General features: G+C 38.5%; 2 protein-coding genes across 5 annotated transcripts; one reads left to right on the top strand and one right to left on the bottom strand.

Annotated features, from left to right (window-relative positions):
• Positions 1 to 1195: 1195 nt before the first annotated feature.
• LOC308400191 (glutathione hydrolase-like YwrD proenzyme) lies at positions 1196 to 14095 on the bottom strand. 3 transcript variants are annotated; one of them, XM_080887726.1, is made up of 12 exons: positions 13455 to 14040; positions 10434 to 10587; positions 10203 to 10356; positions 9367 to 9573; positions 7955 to 8107; positions 7783 to 7873; positions 6559 to 6730; positions 5502 to 5658; positions 4727 to 4909; positions 4319 to 4403; positions 3131 to 3226; positions 1196 to 1966 (listed from the first exon to the last, which is right to left on the bottom strand). In XM_080887726.1, the coding sequence occupies exons 1-12, from the start codon at positions 13552 to 13554 to the stop codon at positions 1821 to 1823; spliced, it is 1698 nt and encodes a 565-aa protein (XP_080743852.1). In that variant the 5' UTR covers positions 13555 to 14040; the 3' UTR covers positions 1196 to 1820. The 3 variants fall into 3 exon arrangements, with proteins under 3 accessions (XP_080743852.1, XP_080743853.1, XP_080743854.1); XM_080887727.1 differs by lacking the exon at positions 13455 to 14040 and adding an exon at positions 13199 to 13446; XM_080887728.1 differs by lacking the exon at positions 4319 to 4403 and having other exon boundaries at positions 1829 to 1966; positions 13455 to 14095.
• A 1227-nt stretch (positions 14096 to 15322) lies between these two features.
• tm4sf4 (transmembrane 4 L six family member 4) lies at positions 15323 to 19339 on the top strand. Of its 2 annotated transcripts, none has more exons than XM_080887021.1 (6): positions 15323 to 15351; positions 15574 to 15788; positions 16581 to 16670; positions 17572 to 17720; positions 18239 to 18419; positions 18620 to 19339. In XM_080887021.1, the coding sequence occupies exons 2-6, from the start codon at positions 15618 to 15620 to the stop codon at positions 18632 to 18634; spliced, it is 606 nt and encodes a 201-aa protein (XP_080743147.1). In that variant the 5' UTR covers positions 15323 to 15351; positions 15574 to 15617; the 3' UTR covers positions 18635 to 19339. The 2 variants fall into 2 exon arrangements, with proteins under 2 accessions (XP_080743147.1, XP_080743148.1); XM_080887022.1 differs by having other exon boundaries at positions 15324 to 15339.
• The last annotated feature ends 375 nt before the right edge of the window (positions 19340 to 19714 follow it).

The raw sequence follows: 19714 nt of genomic DNA, 5'->3' as shown, positions 1-19714 counted from the left end.
CATACACAAATGTAAATCACTTCACCCTTCCTGCTTGAAACCAGGCACTGAAAACATGCAGAAATGGCTCACACTCTGAAATGCCTTTGAGATTCTGATAATTATGTTTATATATTTTGTTGCCTCGGACCAAAAAGGTCAGGCAATAAGCAAGTTCAGCTTCCAGGAGGGAAGAGATTTGTTGTGATTTTTGTCCCAACGTCTTACAAGAACAATGATTAAGAATCACCCCGAGCATCTCTACATCCAAGCCCTTTTTGAAACGTTTTCTTCTAGTTTATTAGGCTCTGCAGCTTCATGTTTTTACTCTCAAGCTCTACAAAAGTAGGTTTGAAAATAAGCTAATATATTGATTAAGCATAACATTATGACCACCTGACTAATAAAGGAGTTGGTCCCTCTTTTCCTGCCAAAACAGCCCTAAACCATTGAGGCATGGACTCTACTAAACCCCTGAAGGTGTGCTGCGGTATCTGGCACCAAGATGTTAGCTGCAGATCTTTGCAGTCCTCTAAGTTGTGATGCATGGCCTCCATGGATCTGAGTTTGTCCAGCACATCCCACAGATGCTCGATTGGACTGAGATCTCGGGCACTGGGAATTTCAGCAATTTGAACTACAGCAGGTCGTCTTTTGGATCGGACCACACAGGCCAGCCTTCGTACGTCACGTGCATCAGTCAGCGTTGGCCACTGATGACTCTGCTGCCGATTCACCACTCATCCTTCCTTGGACCACTTTTGATAGATACTGACCACTGCAAACCAGGAACAGCCCACAAGTGCTGTGGTTTTGGAGATTAAAGTTTGTCAAACTGGCTCAAATCCTTACACTTGCCCATTTTTCTGGTTCTAACACATTAATTTCAAGCACAAAATATTCACTTTCTTCCTAATATGTCCCACTCACTAACAGATGCCATGATGAAGAGATAATCAGTGTTATTTACGTCACCTCTCAGTGCTCATAATGTTATGCCTGATCGGTGTACTTCTACTCTAACAGTGTAAAAGCACAATTCATAAAATATGTTTTGTACTGCTGTTTGATTCTGACATCAGGGGCTAAAGCTGCAAGCAATTCAGAAACAACTATAAAATTAGAACCAAAGATTCAAACAGCAACTTAAAATAAATGCACACGTATATGTATTTGGCAGATTTAAGTTAATGCGAACTGATGAAGCGTATTTCACTGACAGAAAATCTGAAATACTGATGTTTTAATTGATGAGATGTTAACAATAACAGAAAATGATTCACAGAAAAAAAGGAAAAGCAACATTATGCAAAATAGAATTTTTAACGATGACACTATAATACTGATGTACATAATTCAGAGCAGAGTAAAAATGGAATGATAACTTATTGAGGACGGAGGTTTATGTATGGAACAACACTGCATTTCTAGCAAACTTCAAATCAGCACCAGCTAATTAAAGAGACTGAAACAAATAATTATCTCTGCCAAAACACAGAGTTGAGGAAGGACATCTTTGGCATCAATGCAGCAAAGATAAAGATCTTCCTGTTTGTCACTTTTCACATTATAAATAATCTGAGGTTGTGCTGATTTATACTAAACTCTACATTCAGCAAATGTGCTTTAACTCAACATCTAGTGAACACAGGCATAAAAACATGATTCCACAAGGCACTTCTTGAAGGTACAATGGTTTTTGAAAGAGTTATAAAGCTCACTGTCAAATATCAGCTGACAAATAACAACCTGTGTACTGCACAACATTTGTAGGCATTTCTTTTCAAGTAGTTCTATGATGAAATCTTCTGATTACAACATTAACAAGGCAAGAGCATTTTCTAGTACCCCTGAGCACATCCATCTGCTCTGGGATCCGATCCTGCCCAAAGCACCCTGGAAGGACGATCCCCTTGGGTGACAGACGGATTCCACCAATCCCCCACTGCGATGATCTGCCCCCGCCCAAACTGAGACCTCTTGTGGCCTGTGTGTGTGAATGAAAAGGAAGATGCAAAAACCCGCTGAGCTGTATGGACTGTAGGTACAACAAATGAAAATACATTCTAAGTCTAATTAGCATGCTAGCATCATGAAATCAAGGTTTTTGGAGTGTTAGTCAGAGTCTGAAAATAGGTAGAACATGTAAACCAGAGGATATGAAGATGAGCAGTAGGGAGATGCGTGCACTGTTCTTTTCTTCACTGACAGGTTTTGAACAGTTAGATATTTTAGATTTGTAAATCATTAATCACAAAAACTTAAAACAAAAAGTTCAAAGGTTAAAACCGGCTTCCCTGGTTAGCATTTTGTAGAAAATACAGTCAAACACAAGGACAGTGGGGAGGATTGTTTTTATTTGACTTTTTATTCCTCTAGCTAAAACCTTTTATTATCAAATAATATTTCATTAAAATTATCCTGAACTGAGTCTTTTATGATAAATTTTGTTAATGGTTTTAAATTAACATTAAACCACAACATGGAATTTGATACAAAATTAACTTCAAAATGCAGAAATGTGAACTCTTCAGCATATTTTATATTCTGTGCTGCTAGTTGTACAAGAAGCTGATCGCACTATGATCCGACTATCACAGTGGGAAAATCTTGGATAGGCAAAAGTTGATGCACGCATCATATTCACACTCAGAAAAACCAGAGAGCCATCGTAAGCAGCACGTAAGAGGAACAAGTACAAACATCCTGTTAACAACAGGAAGCAAAAGGGTTTATGAGAACTGCGGTCTAATGCCGCTGATTTGAACCTCATGGTTATTCTAAGAAATGGTCTCATTTGTTTACTGCCGTTAGTGTATTGCACATCAATATAATAATTAATGTCACACATTAACTTTTAATGACATGAGTCGTGACTAAAGAACTGAAACGTATTACCTTGACTTACGACTAAGAGCAAAGGCCTTCGAAAGTAACTGTTTTGGTGACATTTTGCACTACAAAGGTGTTTTTCCTGCTTTTCTTCAATCGCTTTCATTAATGAGCAAGAGAATGATCCCAAAAAGTTGATTCTGTTCATCGGGATGTAGCGTTTTCAAAAGAATGATCAGTTTTTTAGAAGTATGACATAAATTACACAGAAAAATTGAATGGAACTATTAATAGTGAGCAAACAGTTAATTATGTGTACCTGACACTGGCCAGTTGACACGGTGTCCTCGTCTTTTCAGTTCCTCAGCTACCTTCTGGTCGATCCCCTCCTCCAGGTTAACCAACCACTGACCAGCTGGGAAAAATGTGACCACATACAACATAATTTAGAGGAGTTTTCTTCTCAAGTGTTTCCAAAAGTAAAAAACAAAAGAAAAAAATGAGAGATGACATCAGCATTTTTAAGGAAAGTCTCATCTACTTAACAAATGATGTTACATCACGCTGAACAGCTGATTTGACTACCAGCCAACCACTTAATAAAATGCATGGCAACATATTTTATGGCAAAGTTAGTTGCTATGTTTACATGTGTTTCAATGGCACATTAACTACCAAACAGCTTAATGTGCATTTCATATGACAAAAATAAAAAATACACAAGCACATGAGCCAATTATACACTTGAACACACTTGATTGTACAGCATACATCTTTAATGGCTAAAAGCAAGAATTGGGTCCACAAGTTTGAATTTATTTTGGATTTTCTCCACACATGATAAAAAGGTTCAAATATAAATGCAGTTAAATCTTGTGGTGCTGAAGAATCTTTTAGCATAACATGACAAAGAGCCTTTTAATCATTTAACTTAATGATCATGATTGATTACAACTAGTGGTTTCTCTTTGCCACTATAAAAAGATTGGTCTGACCAATACTGGGAACAAAGAGAAAGGCCAAGAACTCAGTGAAACTCTCAAAAGAAGAATTGTTGGAAAGGTCCAATTGAGCCATTTCCACACAAGTACAGTTCATCAGATCATCATTTCAAACGACTGTACGTAAGTGCAATTTATTCTGATGTGTCACCACTTTGCCAAATGTCACCCTCAGATCAGAGGAAATCAGTCAGCATGTTCAAGAACAACCCAGGAAGCACTAGGGCTCAACACCAGCATAACTGTCCACAATGAAGCGAGTTCCACATCGCCGTGTAGCAGGCAGCACTGATCCAAAGCGATAGTGCTTCACTTCATGCAAACAATCTGTTATAGTGGCATAAATGAATGTCCGAATGACTTATCTAATCAATATTTTGACTAAACACACAATGTTACTGATCATTAATCAAGACATAATGTTCTTCTGCTCTTTAAGCTTGCAAATGATTCTAACATTTGCTATAACGGCGCGTGTTTGTGTGTGTGTTTTTGTGCAGGCCTACTTTTGTGGTCATACTCTACATAGACTCTAGGTGCATCCAGGGCTTGCTGAGGATTCATCCCAAACTCCATCATGTTTAACAGCACCTAACGCAAGAGCAGCATTGGTCACGAGATTGAACGACATATATCTGATGACACTGAAGTCAAGTTGGATATAAGTGTAGTGACATTAAACTAGCTCTGCCAATGACAAAATATTCATGTTAAAAATCAAACCTTCTGCTCTCTCTTTTGAGATATATATATATATATATATATATATATATATATATATATATATATATATATATATATATATATATATATATATATATATGTGTGTGTGTGTGTGTGTGTGTGTCTATTATTAGAATAAAAATATAATTATGCCCCACATTGTTGCTCTGTGACGCTTGCTGACTCTGTACCTGTACGTGTCCTTGTGGTTGCATAAAAGCTCCCATCACGCCGAGAGCAGCAAGGAGCCGGGGTTTTTGTGATGTGGTTGTTGAATCGGTGAGGAGTGCAGGTATAATGGTGTGATACACCCGCTTCCTCCCAGCAACGCAGTTTATGTGATTACGGCACAGGGAAAAGTTAGCGCCGCGATTCTGCAGAGATAGAACAAAGAAATCAGAATTCAACCCTTTTAGCTTAAACACTTATGTTTTATGCTTCAGTCTATGTGGTTCCAGTTTAGGAGGCTACAATGTCTTCATGACTTCATCAATACATTTACATGCACAACAAAAATGAGCTTGTAAGGTAATGTGAGCATGCAAATTAAGGTAATGAAATATGAAAATCTACAACTTTTTCCACCCAGGCTTCATTTTATATGTCTTTTTTCCCTTAGTTTCACACGGCAGCATTCATGTTCATGTAAAATTCTCTTACATATGTGCTGCTGTGTTACTGGGAAGTTTATTGTAATTATAAAAACCTATAGAGCTTTATTAATGCGGTATATAAGAGGCAAGCTGAGAAATCAGCTGAAAGTGTGGTAATGCAGGATCTTGTTTTATGCTGATCACTTTAAAAATGACCCTAATTATTTGAAGCATAATCTCATATTACACTAAATTCTTAGCATTTTTCCATGATTTAGAAGAATTCCTAGTCTTTCAGTAAATCAAACAGATAAACGCCATTGCTACCTTACATGCGCACAAATAAAGACATTCTCTTTCTGACCCTTCAGACCTGTAGTGAGAATCCACAGTCTTTAGGGACCAGCCCCGTCCCAAAGCCCATATAGTTGCTGTTGACAAAGGAGCATGCATTCCTCTCACTGTCTATCACACAGAAATACACCGTGTCACTTCCTGTCATCAGGCCGGGCTCCACTCGCTCCATGGCCCTGCAGAGTCACACAAACATACAAGAACAATCATATTCATTAATAAGTTCACCTGACAGGTCTGTTTTTTACTATTGATTTATTAAAATATTTGGAAAATGAAAGAAAAATTAAGACTCAAGTAGACTGAAAAGAAAACTTGTGTTGGTTTAAGAACAAAACCAAACTACCAAGTTTGCAAAGATAATTGAAAGGTTTCATACTTATGCAATAAATGTTTCCATAAACACAATATTACAGGTATGAACGAGGGTTGAGGAGTTTTCCTGCCTTAAAGTACCTTTATCTGTAGATTTCTATTTCTTTTACAATAACCAGATTATTGCAGTGCAGTAAAAAATATTTATAATTTCCTGTTTTTATATGACTTCCCATTATTGCCTAGTTTATTAGAAGCATCTAAACATTAAAAGTGTGAAGAGGTTGTGAGGATAACAAGACATCAGAATCAAATTGACGCCTCGTTTGGACCTGGTTGACTCATTTAGGTTAAGTTGACAACCAATGGAAGCGAGACGTAGAATTAGTGTGTGGATTTGTGTGTTTGATGGTGCAGTGACACCGAAATGAACTCGGCAATTTCAAAAAAGCAGGATTTAATACCCGGTATACATCAATATATGTTAATACAATTATTGTGTTGTTGTTAACTTTTATAGTCTGTTTGTCTTTCCCCTGATAAAGACCAGATCAAGTTCAAAGTCCTCAACAATATAACACATTGTTTCTAAAATATACACTCACACAACGACACACGCCCTGGGTGAATGTGAGGGAAGAGACGAGAAGGGATGGGCGCTCAGGTCAGGGGAAGTATAAGTCTACAGACCTATCTAAAGTCAACAGAGGACGACTGGTACACACTGGTACTAACAGATATACACACGCAGAAACACACACCTGTCCGTGCTGATGAGCTGTGCTCGCTGGTGACTGTAGCCCTTGTCCAGCAAGGTTTCCAAAGGGATAGTCACATGACTTGAGTCACCCAGGTAACGCAGAGCATCTGTTAGAGCCAATCGCACAGCCTCAACCAGTACATGGATATAGTCAGAGCTGTTATGGCCTTTAGCTACACACACACACATACGCACACACACAAACACATAGAAATGTATTATAGGGCCCAGGAAAAGCCAAGTATGTAGGTTCATGAACTCTGACTGCACAAAAACAAAAACAGTTACTTATTTTACAATTTACTTTCTGTCAGTGTAAAGAAGTAGTACAAATTTAATCCATAAGATAACATAAGTTACGTGATAAAGAAGTGGTGCTGTAGTGAAAGAAATGAATTCATTAGGACTCTTTGGACTTAAATTAGAAGAAATTAATGTGTAAAACTATAGAAAAAAGTTGCTATAGCTCATTGTCCAGTCTCTCCTGTAAATATAAAATGGTAATTCACAAAAAAAATCTCTTTTTATAAATGTGGAGCCCATGGGGGGAAAAAATCTGTAGTAAATAGCGTAAAAAACAGAAAGATTTCTAGCTTTTCACTGTATATCTATCACATAATTACTTTGGTGGAGTATAAATGGCCACGGGGAAGGTCCTTATCAATTACAGTTACAGATAAAGCTTTCTTCATATTTTCCAAAGCGGTCCAGGGGGCCGGTTTAGAGTCTTTGCTGGACAGATTCTGGCCCCCGGGACCTCATGTTTGGCATCCCTGCTATTTGGAAAAAAATTAACCTCATAGAGGTTAGTTTTTGTGGACAAGCATATCCTTTTCCCTTTTTGGTCAAAGGTAGATCAGAGCACACTGCGATGTGTTCCAGCACAGGGACGGCAGGTCGGGCCAGTGAAATCACCAGCGAGCTGACTTCCATAATGCAGGAAAATCCATTTTAATTTTACTGTTTTATTTATATTTTGAATGTCTCTTTAGTTTTTCTGCTGAGCAGCTTTTTATTTCCCCTGCGCTGGGCTGGGACAAACAGGCAGAACACTGTAACTAACTGGGTTGGGTTATAAAATGTGATTTATGAAAATGTAGGAGATATATGGTTTTTATTTTTATGACTCAGCCACTTCTCCAGACTCATATTTACTGTATACTTAAGATTTTACAACAGGCAATAATGCACCTGGCAGGGACTTCTTCACTGTCCCTGTGGTTACCTTTGAGTTGAGGAAAGTTCTCCAGGATGTTGAGCATGAGCAGGGCAGCCAGTCCCTGACTGTTAGGAGGAAGCTCCCACAGACGTACACCCTAAACACACAGTGAAGTCAAGTTCATTCTGCTGACCATGTTATTAAAATACACACATGACCGGCATCTTTGGTTTCTGACCTTGTACTCTGTGCTTATGGGGGTGATGACCTCGCTGTCATGGCTGCTCAGGTCACCCAAGGTCATGACTCCCCCATTTTGGTTGATGACGTCAACAATGGCCTGGGCCACTCTGCCCTGGTAGAAAGCTGGCTTGCCACGCTCACCGAGCTCCTGTCGATACATGAGCTCATGCACTGCTCACTCAGCCACAGTACAAAACGTTTTACAGATGGTGGTTAACATGATATCGAGGAACACTTGTCCAGCGTTTAAAAGTTCACTCCAGTCAATGTGTGTGTGTGTGTGTGTGTGTGTGTGTGTGTGTGTGTGTGTGTGTGTGTGTGTGTGTGTGTGTGTGTGTGTGTGTGTGTGTGTGCTTGTGACTTTGCCCCACAGTGAAGTCACGCACAACTATCGAAGAACAATCAAAGAATCTAATCATCAATGAGGCTGAGGTCATCGCTGTTCTTTCCACTGCCTCATGGTCATGAGTGTAGGTGTGTGCGTGTGTCTGTGGGTGTTGAGATAGGGCACATTTGGCCATCTTCCTGCGTTATGGTATTATAAACGCTTGATTGTTTGAATTGATTTCAATCAATGCATATTTTAGTGGTGACTCACAAGCAGGCAACCACACACTCAGATAAACACACAATGACATAAGCCATGGTTTTCTTTAGTCTGACTGACTCCGGAATCTATGAAATGACAATAGTTGTATAAATGTGCCATTACATATACAAAATTAGACACAGAGTCATGGCTGAACATTCACATGAAGGTGGAGTACTTACAGTACTGACACATGGCACTAAAAAAAGCAGCATTCGCATTTCAGTAGCTGAATAAAGCTTAAGTTCAGCTTTATTGGCTTCAGGTCATAACAAATTACTCACAGTAACTTTTAAAACTACACTTAAAACATAATCACCATTTTATTTGTCAGAAGCAATACATCACACAAATCCTTTTTTCCCTCTACTGACTATCTTGTTACACACTGTACCCTGTCGAATTTTGCCAGGTCTTGCCAAGCTGTACAGCCAGAATGCTGACACCACATGAGCCATTTTGCTGCCCTTATATCCTCAGATGGGGCTTTTCTGCCCAAAGACAAGCTTTTAAAAGTATCACATACATCCATCCATTTCTATCTAATCCCCATTATCTATTGTTGTTCTGCTTTCACTACTTCCTCTCCACTGTTCCATTACTCTTCTCTTAGAGATTTAACTTCCTATGATACCTCTGGGCTTATCCAAGGCCTTGTAGTATAAAAGGCTAAGTTAAATTTAGAAAACTCCTATAATGACACAGAACAAACAGGGGTTTCTCACAACTTCTACATTGTTGTGTTTCCTTCTTGTGTGAATAACACAAGTTATTAGAAATAAATGACCTTCTGCTCCTCAAGTGACCTGTGGATTTACCTTCAAAGTTCGAGCCAGGCCAGTGTTTTGGAATACTTGTCCACATTTGGGCGCATGACCGTCAATCATCAATTCTACACCCAGTTCCTTTCCAGCATCCCTCAAAGCAGACACCCAGTTCGCCCAGTGGTGAGCTGTTAACTCAGCCACAGGAAACCCCACCTCTGCTAGTTCCACAGCCCCACTCAGGACCTCCTGTAAGGACAGCTAGCAAAGTAGGCAGAGGAAACACATGCATGTAACAGGAAACTGAACTGAACAGGAAGAGTGAGATACTGCTCCGTGACAAAATAAGCAAAGGATACAACTAATTTACAATTTTCTGAGGGAATTCCACTAATTTGAATGTTGGTCATCAAGCAATGTGTTTGATTTTCCTTCACCGCCATTTACATTGCACGTCATTTAACCTACATATAAGGTGAGAAGTAATGAACAAGTCATATTGATCTCTGTTGCTTCCAATATAATGGGAGTCTTTGAATATAATGGGAGTCTTTGAATATAATGGGAGTCTTTTTTGTTTGTTTTTTTAGATAGACTTTGTCCCCACTTTCAAGGACCTGCATCAAATTTAACCATAGATGGACAAGTTATTGCAGCTGTGACCAAATAAAGGAAATCTCTACAGAGGCAATGATAAGCTTTTCCATTCTTTGTTGATGTCTCTTTGGTTCAAAGTCAAGTCCTATTTCCAGGCATGTTTGTGCATGCTGGTCACTTCTGCAGGGTTTATAGGTATTTACCTCAGTCAAATGATTTATCTCAGACGGGCTGCCAGAGTGTTCTATAAAACACTCCCATGTCACAGATATAGAAGACAAACATAAGTAAACCTTGTGACTTCCTAGCAGCTGCACAGTATCACACCAACATGCTGGGGCCCCAGGGACTGTAACATTCAGAGCATCAAACACTGAAGGAGGCTTCTCTGCGGTGTAACCTTGTCCTTCCAGGAAGTCCAGGGTCAGTGCTCGGGGAGAATGACCACTGAGGACACAGAGAGAGGTTCGGTTTATTTTTGCACACATAGGGAAAAACAAGGAAAGCACCAAAGGATTCCCCACCTGCCATTAATCCCTCTGATCTCTCCAGTGTTTCCGTTGTAGAACAAGCAGAAGGCGTCTCCACCAGGGCCGGTGCTGCACGGCTCTGTTACTGCCAGGGCTGCTGCTATGGCAACTGCAGCATCTGCCGCATTGCCACCGCGCTTCAGGACATCTGGACACAAATATGTACCCATGACTGATGGATGTGACTGGTTTGTGCAACATATTAGATCACAACAGCATTCCTAGCATGAAATTGTCATGGTCCGGGGTCTTGGGCCCTGGGTTTTGCGTTTTCTTGGGCTTTTAATTCTTCACTATTTATTTTGGTGTTCTGAGGCCTGTACAACAAAGCTGGATTTGGTTTTATCCACATAACCTAACCCAGGGCTTTCTATACTGTGACAGTGGTTCTTTTCTTACCAGGGTACATCACCATAGTAACTTATGCTGCAAACCAAACCTGGTCCAAAGCATGTTATGTTATGTAAACTCACCTCCTAATGATGAGTCAAGTCACAGTGTCACCATTCCTGGAACAACCCCTCTGACCTCTGTGCTCAGATAGTAGGGGGGTTTAAAATATTTTTAATAGCATCTAATGTCTTTGTTTATCCCTGATGAGCATCAGTAATAATGCTCATCTTTGGGGTTTTTGTATGTTTGGTTTTTTTTTCTTCCTGTTGGCTGCATGCAATTTTACGACAATTTTGTTGTTCTAAAAGTATTCATATAGAAATCACTGCGCCTATTTGTACTTGTGGATCTCTCTTGTTAGTTTTGATTAGTTTCACCTGTTTCTTGTTACCGATCTGTTTCCACTTTCCACTTTTTTATTACAATAGCTTACAAATAAACAGCTTTTGATATTTAACTCTCAGCGTCTTTGCATTTAGGTCCTTACCTCCATACACTCCAGCATAATTTGACAAAAAGAACACTCCCACATCATGTTTTAGCTGAATTCTTTTCTCACAGCCCAATTTAGCTTTTTAGATTTACAAATGAGCTTATATATTTATTGTAGATGTCACAAAACACCAACAAACCAGATTTATGCTCACTTCTATAAGCAAATGTGTAATTACTGTTTAGCCTTTTTTGGCCCACATTAATAACTGGTTATATAATCAATATACAATTAAGTGAATATGTGTGACTGAACACTTTTCTCTTATAAGTTCATTTGACACTCCTTTTTTAAAATGGTAATGCTGAAATGTGTTTAGAATTTTCTACTGTTCACAACGCTTTTTTAAAATAAATTTAAATACCATCTCATTTATGTCATGCAAACCATTTTTGCTTTAGACTTCAACCACCAGCTCCCTTTCCCTGTTCTTGATTAAGTACTGCTAGAGCTTAATCATGCAGATATTATTCTCTGAATCTCCAAGCACGATATCCCAGTACACTTCAGACCCAGCCACACCCTCAGACAAAAATTGGTTACCCATTGGAGTGCTCAGACCTCTACACTGAAGAAACCAAACAGCCCCCAGCTTGACAGGATAAGACATTTAAAGGATAAAGGTCACTCTTTTGAGGATTCCAATATTCACATTTTGGACAGAGAAGACAGATGGCTTAAAAGAGGAGTGAAAGAGGCCATCTATGTCCACTGTGAATGACCATCTTGGAAAGATCAGTGGAGGTGGCTTACCTAAAATGCAGTTTTGAGATCCCCTCCGAGTCACCTTCACCTCAACCCCAAATCACATCTTGTGTCAGGTGTTGTCAATAGGTCACATGACAGGGTGAGGCAAAGTTTTACAATGGTTTCACCCGAAACCTCTGCTGACAATGACCTACGCCTTTTTTCATACCTTGGCTCATGTGATGGGGCACATGATCAATATTGGCTCAAAAGATCCACGATCCATATCCAATGGCTGAGGACTCCACAGATATTGTCAGTTTCGGGGCTCTGCAAACTATATTCTACTTATATTTGTATCTCAGAAGCACCAGAATACAGTATATTAAACAGAAATGAAAGCATAGACAGAACCGGCTCCGTGAGGGGATCATATACATATACTACTCTAACTGGAATACTAATCAATATTGTGAGATGTATTGATTTTTTAAAACAAATCAGCCAATCACAATCAAGCTAGGTGAAACAAGACATTACGAGAAATGATCGACACAATAACAATTTTATACCTATAATCGGGATTCTGACCTATATGCTCTGTTGTATCTATTTTAACTAATGCATTGTCAAGTCCCACAAGGAAGCCTGACATAAGGTTCTGGTATCCAGCTGCAAGGGTTTACAAAGTGATCCATCGGTGAACTGAATATCTTTCAGTCTTAAATTGCTGGTTGGACCAAACCAGTATCTAAGACTTTCTAACATCTTATAGACAAAACATAAACACTGAGGTGGCTTCAAACATATAGCTTATAGGTGGAGAAGGATTTTGACTGGAATACAGGTGCATCCAATTTTAGTGGCCAATATAAAAATATATATACATTTTCACCTGTGTTTTCATCTAGCTTAAGGTCGAATTATTTTTCTTTTTTTAAGTATTCACAGCACATCGATATATATATATACGATTAAGAAAAGTATCTTTATGACTCTTTGTGACCAATACTATAATAAATCCAGCCCTTTTTGGCCGCCGCCCTCTTGGCCAGATCTCTTATTTGTGGCTCAAAATGACTTGATATCTTTCATGAGAGATACGTTTGACATATGTTTAACAGATTATTGGCAAGTAAGTCATTTATAACGGTTTAAATACGGGCAATGATGTTTTGGCACATACCGGAAATCCCTTTTTGGCTCAGCATAGTCTTCATAGCAGTTGCTGAGATTTGATGGTTTAATAGCATCAGATTAGCGCTTACGATACCAACTGAATCTTTACTGTCACCCTTTATTTTTTGTCTTTTGGGTTACAAACATGTTGGTAAATTTTGCGTCACGCAGTCAGATTCTTTGTGCTCATACTTTGAAATAAGAATATAAAAGTTTTTGGCTGTCTTTTCGTTTCAATTCTCCACGGCACTCCACCCACTTACCCAGTCCTATACTGGAAGCTAAAGGTTGGCTGGAGGCCACGCAGCCGTGTAAACACACAACAGGGGACCGACGAGAGGAAAAAGTCAAGTCGGTTCCCATTCTGGTTTCAAATATCAGCGACTGAGGCAGAAACTACGTGAAAATGACGGACGAGTAAAAAAGAGAACTGGACTTTACTCCTCTGATCGATTGCTCTGATGTCGACAAGGCAGACAAGATAAGCGTATCGCAGACAACATCGATCATTGATCGGCGGGATAATCAGTATTATTGTTGTTTTTGTTGTTACTGCTGCGTTTATGTGCCACTTTATGAATTGCTTTAAGGTTAAGTTTTCACTCGGAAAACTGAGAACTGGCACAATCTCAACACTAACAGAAAAAACTACAACGGAATCTCATAATGGAATATCTAATGGAAATTGTTTTTCCATTAGATATGTGGGTTCTTTCAAAGATGGAACAAAGGTTAAATCGGACTATTAAAACAATAAATAAATAACAAAATGCACTTTTGTACTTGAATGGAATTTTAATAATTTAATTTAATTTAATAATTCACTAAATACAAAATAACAGCCAGAAAATACAATTCACAATCCAAGTGTTTAAAGTTTTATAGTTATCTAACAGCTACTCACATTTGTTAGCCTTTTATTGGGAGTTCACTTAAAGCTTACAGTAATGGAGAATTGTCGCTATCAATAGTAACAGGTATATTTAAAAATGTGTAAAGAGACTGACCAAATACTGTAGATCCACCTGAGGAAGCTAAATATAGTTTACTGTATTTGTTTACTTCTGCCAAACAAGGAATGCTTTTTATGTGATACTAGATGTCTTTTGTCAACATGTTTTCTTCTTATTCACTATATCAAAAGCCAGAATCATTCCAGAAGCAAGTCTGATTGCTCAGCAGTCATCTTGAAACATCTCCAGGAATTTAATTGAACAGTTACTGCGAAGTAGTCTTTAATTTCACTGTTTGTCTTGATATGAAAACTGGAAGTTATAGTGTGGTATCCACAATCATATGATGTTGTGGAAGGGTTTTTAGACCAGCTTAAGATCCAATAGTTGATGCTTCTCTGTAATGTCTCTATCATAACTAAAATCACAGGGACAGGTTCACACAAAAATAGATATCAGAGACCAATGTCTAATCCAGATCCTTGTTGTTAAGTAGTTCACCCAGATTACCTTGAAAAGACCAAATTAAATTTAACCGATCAACATCAATAGATGCCTTCATTTACAATGAGAGTTGATTAAAGACAGAATTCACATGTTATTCACCCGACAAGCTTTCGTATTTAATCGATAGATAATTTATTACAAGAAAGGCTGTGGTCCACTGTACTTCTACTGGGTGTTTCTGACACTTCTACAGTGATTAATGATGAACATTGCTCATAATAATGTTCCACTCCAAGATTACTCACTGTGTCAGGTGACTAACAGCTAAGAGGGCCTCACTGTATAGACCAACTGTCTGTCACTTCCTCTTCTGTCTCCATGTGAACTCAGTGTAGAACATTAACTAGTGTGACCGCTGTGTCTTCACTGCTGTGTCTGTGTGCACACACAGGTATGTAATTCAGCATTAATGGCTCTCGGTGTGTTTGCATGCAGCCATGAGCATGTGCATGTGTGTTTGCACATTGCGTGCACAACTGGGAGAGATCCTGCCATATTACAGCTGCCTAATGTAAAATTGAAGCAATGAGATCACACAGAGATAGGCGGGGATGGGGTGAAGGGAGGGTGAGGGGAAGGCGTGGGTGGGGGGTGGGGAGAAGGGAGAGGGGGATTCTATAAAGGCTCATTCAATTATTAACTATTCTCACATATCTGGGACAGGTGAAGCAGACGCATCATTCAAAAGGTCTGAGATTTGGTGAGAAACTTTTAGGGTGTGTTGGGGACACTGCGCTTAATACAGGTCGAATGTAATAGGTGCAGTGATATTCTTCAGTGCCACAATCTCAACATTTTATCATTTGAGCCCCTTGAAGTGGATAAAGACTGGGCTTAATTTAAGTCTAAATCATTTCGCTGAGATAATTCAACGGAAACAGCATCCCAGGTGGAGTTTTAAAGTTCCCTTCTCTAACTTCAGGTGTTGTTGGTGTCGTCGGGAGCTGTCGAAACATCAGCGTCAGAATGTGTTCGGGTGGCTTTGCTAGATGTCTGGGGTTCACTCTGATACCCTTGTGCATTGTGTGTGTGCTCTGCAACATCCTGCTCTTCTTTCCCGGAGGAAAGTCGGTGGACAGTAAAAACATCACAGACCAGGTCTGGTACTTTGGAGGCATTCTGGGATCTGGAGTGCTGGTGAGTGCATTAGTGAACAATACAATGAAATTATGTTTTTAAAATATGAATTAATTCATCTTCAGCTCATGACGTCATGATTGTTAGCCATTAATGTTGTAATTATTGGTATAGCTAAACTTATTCTCAGTAAATAATCTAACAGTCAGTTTGGAATTAAATGGTTAATACCTGCAGGATATCAGAAAGTTGCAATGTATGTGTTATACTGCACTTAACCAGTTAATTAGACCAGCGCTCAATAAAAAGTTTATGTCACAACTCCCCTAAATTAACAGTATTAGTAACTACCAAAATAATTTTCATGCTTCTGTAATAGCGAATCCATCTGTACATGCAAACTCATTAATCAGTATTTTTTCATGTTAAAATATAATTATTGTTGTTATCCACGAATTCTCTAATTTATTGTTTTACAAAAAAGAGAGAAATTACAAAAGTATAGAATTACACCTAATTATGGTGGACCGAAAAATATGTTTTACTGATTGAATGTTATGCCAGTCCAAATTTAGGTTTAAAGAAGTTTTTGGCACATTTCTAAAATATTTGTGTTTTCTTGTTTTTTATACATTTGTTAAGCACTGCATGTCAAACGGTGTTGTGAATAAATTGTACGCTTCTTCTTAGTTATTGTTGTTATTATTATGTGTATATGAAAACTGCACAAAGGAACGTTTATCATTAGATACACAGTCAGTTTCAGACTGATTAACAATTTTGTTACAGCTTTAATGAATGACCGGTTCATTAATGATCTGTGTGTGAACTGTGTGTGTTTTTGGGTGGCAGATGATCTTCCCTGCTCTGGTCTTCCTGGGTCTGAAGAACAATGACTGCTGCGGTTGCTGTGGCAATGAAAGCTGTGGTCGGAGATTCGCGGTGAGAAGATTTTTCACGTTCAATTTTGATCTGTTTTTCTGAAACAAGTCTCTCCTTTAAATGAGATGTTGAGTTTCAATTGGACTACACATAAACAGCAAGTGTAACTAGTGACATCAACAATGGCACCAATCAACTGGCCCTTTAAACAACGAAAGTGCAAAAAGATGCTTAAAAGGAGGCAGCTACATGGAATAAAGTGAATATGCGGTGTGTTTAAAAAAAGGTGTGACCATTAGGCCAAACCTGGCCTTTTTGCTTGGACAAGTAAAGCTCAGTGATGTTCCGTGGAGGCAAAAACACACACACATTTAACAAGACTGAAAAGGCACTCAAATATATATACAGCATACAGCTGCATTAGATAATTGCTACCTAGAGCATGACCCAGTGCACAAATGTGATCAGAAATGTCTTCAAATATTACTGTAAGTTGATGCAATTAATTGGGAATTAATCTAAATTAAAAGGAATGTGAAAATTAGATTTTTAAAAATTCCAGTCTAGGCAGAAACGTTAGACCTCTGTTCTCTGAGGACAAGGGTCTTCAGGGAATCTTCAGAAAATCTAAGTTTTCTTTGTCATTTGGTTTTTTTTTCCTCCTAACAGTTTTAAAACTATTAAAAACAACATTTATATTAGAGGTATTATGCTTGAGGGTCTACCAGTCACCTGTTAACTTCAGCGTTGAGACAGTTAGGATCACGCAATTGATCGATACTTCAGGAATGTGTGCAAGTGTTACTTTGTGCACCTGGCCTTGAGCACGGCCTCTGGATACTAACACAATAACTTCATTGATGTCTTATTTTAAGAAGCTTAAAGGGGCATTGTTAAATGTTTTGATTCTCAGTATGAGTAACTGACCATGCTTCTCCCCACTCTCTCTCTCTCTCTGCAGATGTTGAGTTCGATGCTGTTTGCAGGTATTGGTGTTGTTGGTGCCGGTTACTCAGTTATAGTCTCAGCGGTGGCCATCAACCGTGGACCTAAGTGTTCCTTTTTTATAAACGGCACCACACTCGACTGGGGCTATCCTTTCTCCAATGGGTGAGACATAGAGAATAATCAAGTGTTAAAATGCGTTCAGTAGTTTGTTTTTTTATCACTCTGTCCATAGCAATGGAATGATCAGCATGTCCTTTCTTTCAGCTGGGTACACATGAAAGCATTTGGAATACATACAGGCTAAATTTGTAGCACCTCCAATTCTCAGTGCTCAGTGAAGGCTTCGTTTCAGATAGTGTGGGGCCTGTTTGGGGATTCTGTTTGCAGTACAGATGCATGACACAACCAGAGAGACATACAAATACTGTCTTGTAAAAGGGCTTCACGCTAAATCTGGCAACTGATTTGCTAAGAGCCAAACACTAAGAATTCTGTGCCAATAACAGTGTAAACTGCTGTTTATTTTAAGCACAACTAAATGTAAACTTAATCTGAACATTTAAGAGTCGAAGTGTATTAGTGCTACCTTTGCTGCACTTGTCTCTTGTATCTTAAGGTAAACTGTGGCTCACGAAACATCTCACATATTTGCTCTTTTCTTTTTAACCCTTCCTCTACAGAGACTACCTAGGCAACGCAACTTTGAGGGATACTGTGTGTCAAGAGCCAGCGGGTGTGGTGCCCTGGCATCTGTCTCTCTTCTCTGTGCTGCTGGTCATGGGTCTGATCCAGGTGGCGCTGTGTGCTTTTCAGGTGATAAACGGCCTGCTGGGAGCTCTGTGCGGGGACTGCTGTGGAGGGGTCAGTATCTACTCTGCTATGAGTTTCTCCTTAGTTGAGCACAGTTTTCTATTTTCTTTTATGACAAGAATAAAGATCTTACATTAGCTTCATAGAGCTGGAGGATATCATGTAATTGCTTATAGGTTGAGGATAAGTGTTAATAAACAGAGATTTAAACACACACACACACAAAAATAATAATCATTTTTGTCTTTCAGGGTGATGAGCACTGAGCACTGCATGTGGCTGAAGGTTGCTGACTTTCCTGGTTCCAGATGATCCGACTCTTGCTTAAGACTAAGTAATATAGCAGTGATATTTTGTCAAAAAGCTCATTGATTCCAATGTGGGATTTATCAGAAAACACTGGAAATGACACGAGCTCTTTAAGAGTTTCCTATTTCTTTTTTAATGAACACAGATGAGTCTGTCTTCGTAATATGAAATCTGAATCTGCTATGCTACAAATAATTTCCAACACTAGCCACTGTAGTCCCTGATTTACTGCTATGTGGGTTAGTTTTGTAGAATTAAACTTGCTTTAATTCAATAAGAAAATATATTTAATGTAATATTTTATGTCATATTTTATTTTTTCAATTTTCTTTCTTGTGTAGTCAAACAAATGTAACTCCTAAAAGTGGCTTCTTTTATAGAGGAGTTTTATCTGTTGCTTGACTGCCTCCTGCTGGGGAAGATGTAAATTTACCTACACCATTAAAAAATAACGTCTTACAGAGAGTGGTCTTATTAAAAGACTGGTTCATTTCTTAAATAAATTAAATTTTTTATGTGTATTACATTTACTGCTTTCAACCCAAACTAATCACTGCGGATATTTTCCCCTTTCTCATAAAACTTTTAATTCTATGGCATGTTAATAAAGTTTATCTTTCACTGGTTCACTAGACAATAAGTGGTTTATATTGATATCATCCAGCATCAGTTTCAGTATCACACACTTAAAGTTACACATCTCCAGAAAAATGCTATTATAATTAACTAAAACTAGAATAAAATCTAAAGGTAGGTGTGGGGGGAAACATTTCAGTTAAATAAAATTTAAAAAACAACAACAACTAGATTTTCAAAAATTAAAACAAAAACTACCTGAAATGATATTGTGAGCTTGGAGAACTAACAAATATTTATTTATTTATTGGAACTGAAGGTATATTTTTTTGGTAGTGTGGCCTTTTTTGTTTGGTTTTTATGGATGTGGAGTAAATGTCCTTAGCTTTATTACAGATTACCTGATGAGTTATTGATCAATGTGCTTGTTGAGACATATGAAACTTGAAAAGGTTCTGTAT

Source organism: Rhamphochromis sp. 'chilingali', assembly GCF_963969265.1.
Source record: "Rhamphochromis sp. 'chilingali' genome assembly, chromosome: 7".
Lineage (NCBI taxonomy): Eukaryota > Metazoa > Chordata > Actinopteri > Cichliformes > Cichlidae > Rhamphochromis > Rhamphochromis sp. 'chilingali'.
Note: the sequence above shows the minus strand (reverse complement) of the source record. Positions and strands in the feature narration are given on the sequence as shown.

What these genes read in the sequence shown, in the direction of transcription:
- LOC308400191 (XM_080887726.1), bottom strand. Translation starts at nt 13,554, where the DNA reads ATGGGAACCGACTTGACTTTTTCCTCTCGTCGGTCCCCTGTTGTGTGT. An exon ending in AGCTTCCAGTATAGGACTGG is followed by an intron (nt 10,588 to 13,454) that starts GTAAGTGGGTGG and finishes ATTTGTGTCCAG; the next exon opens with ATGTCCTGAAGCGCGGTGGC. An exon ending in TGTAGAGTATGACCACAAAA is followed by an intron (nt 3,227 to 4,318) that starts GTAGGCCTGCAC and finishes CATTTTTCCCAG; the next exon opens with CTGGTCAGTGGTTGGTTAAC.
- tm4sf4 (XM_080887021.1), top strand. Translation starts at nt 15,618, where the DNA reads ATGTGTTCGGGTGGCTTTGCTAGATGTCTGGGGTTCACTCTGATACCC. An exon ending in TTCTGGGATCTGGAGTGCTG is followed by an intron (nt 15,789 to 16,580) that starts GTGAGTGCATTA and finishes TTTGGGTGGCAG; the next exon opens with ATGATCTTCCCTGCTCTGGT. An exon ending in GGCTATCCTTTCTCCAATGG is followed by an intron (nt 17,721 to 18,238) that starts GTGAGACATAGA and finishes CTTCCTCTACAG; the next exon opens with AGACTACCTAGGCAACGCAA.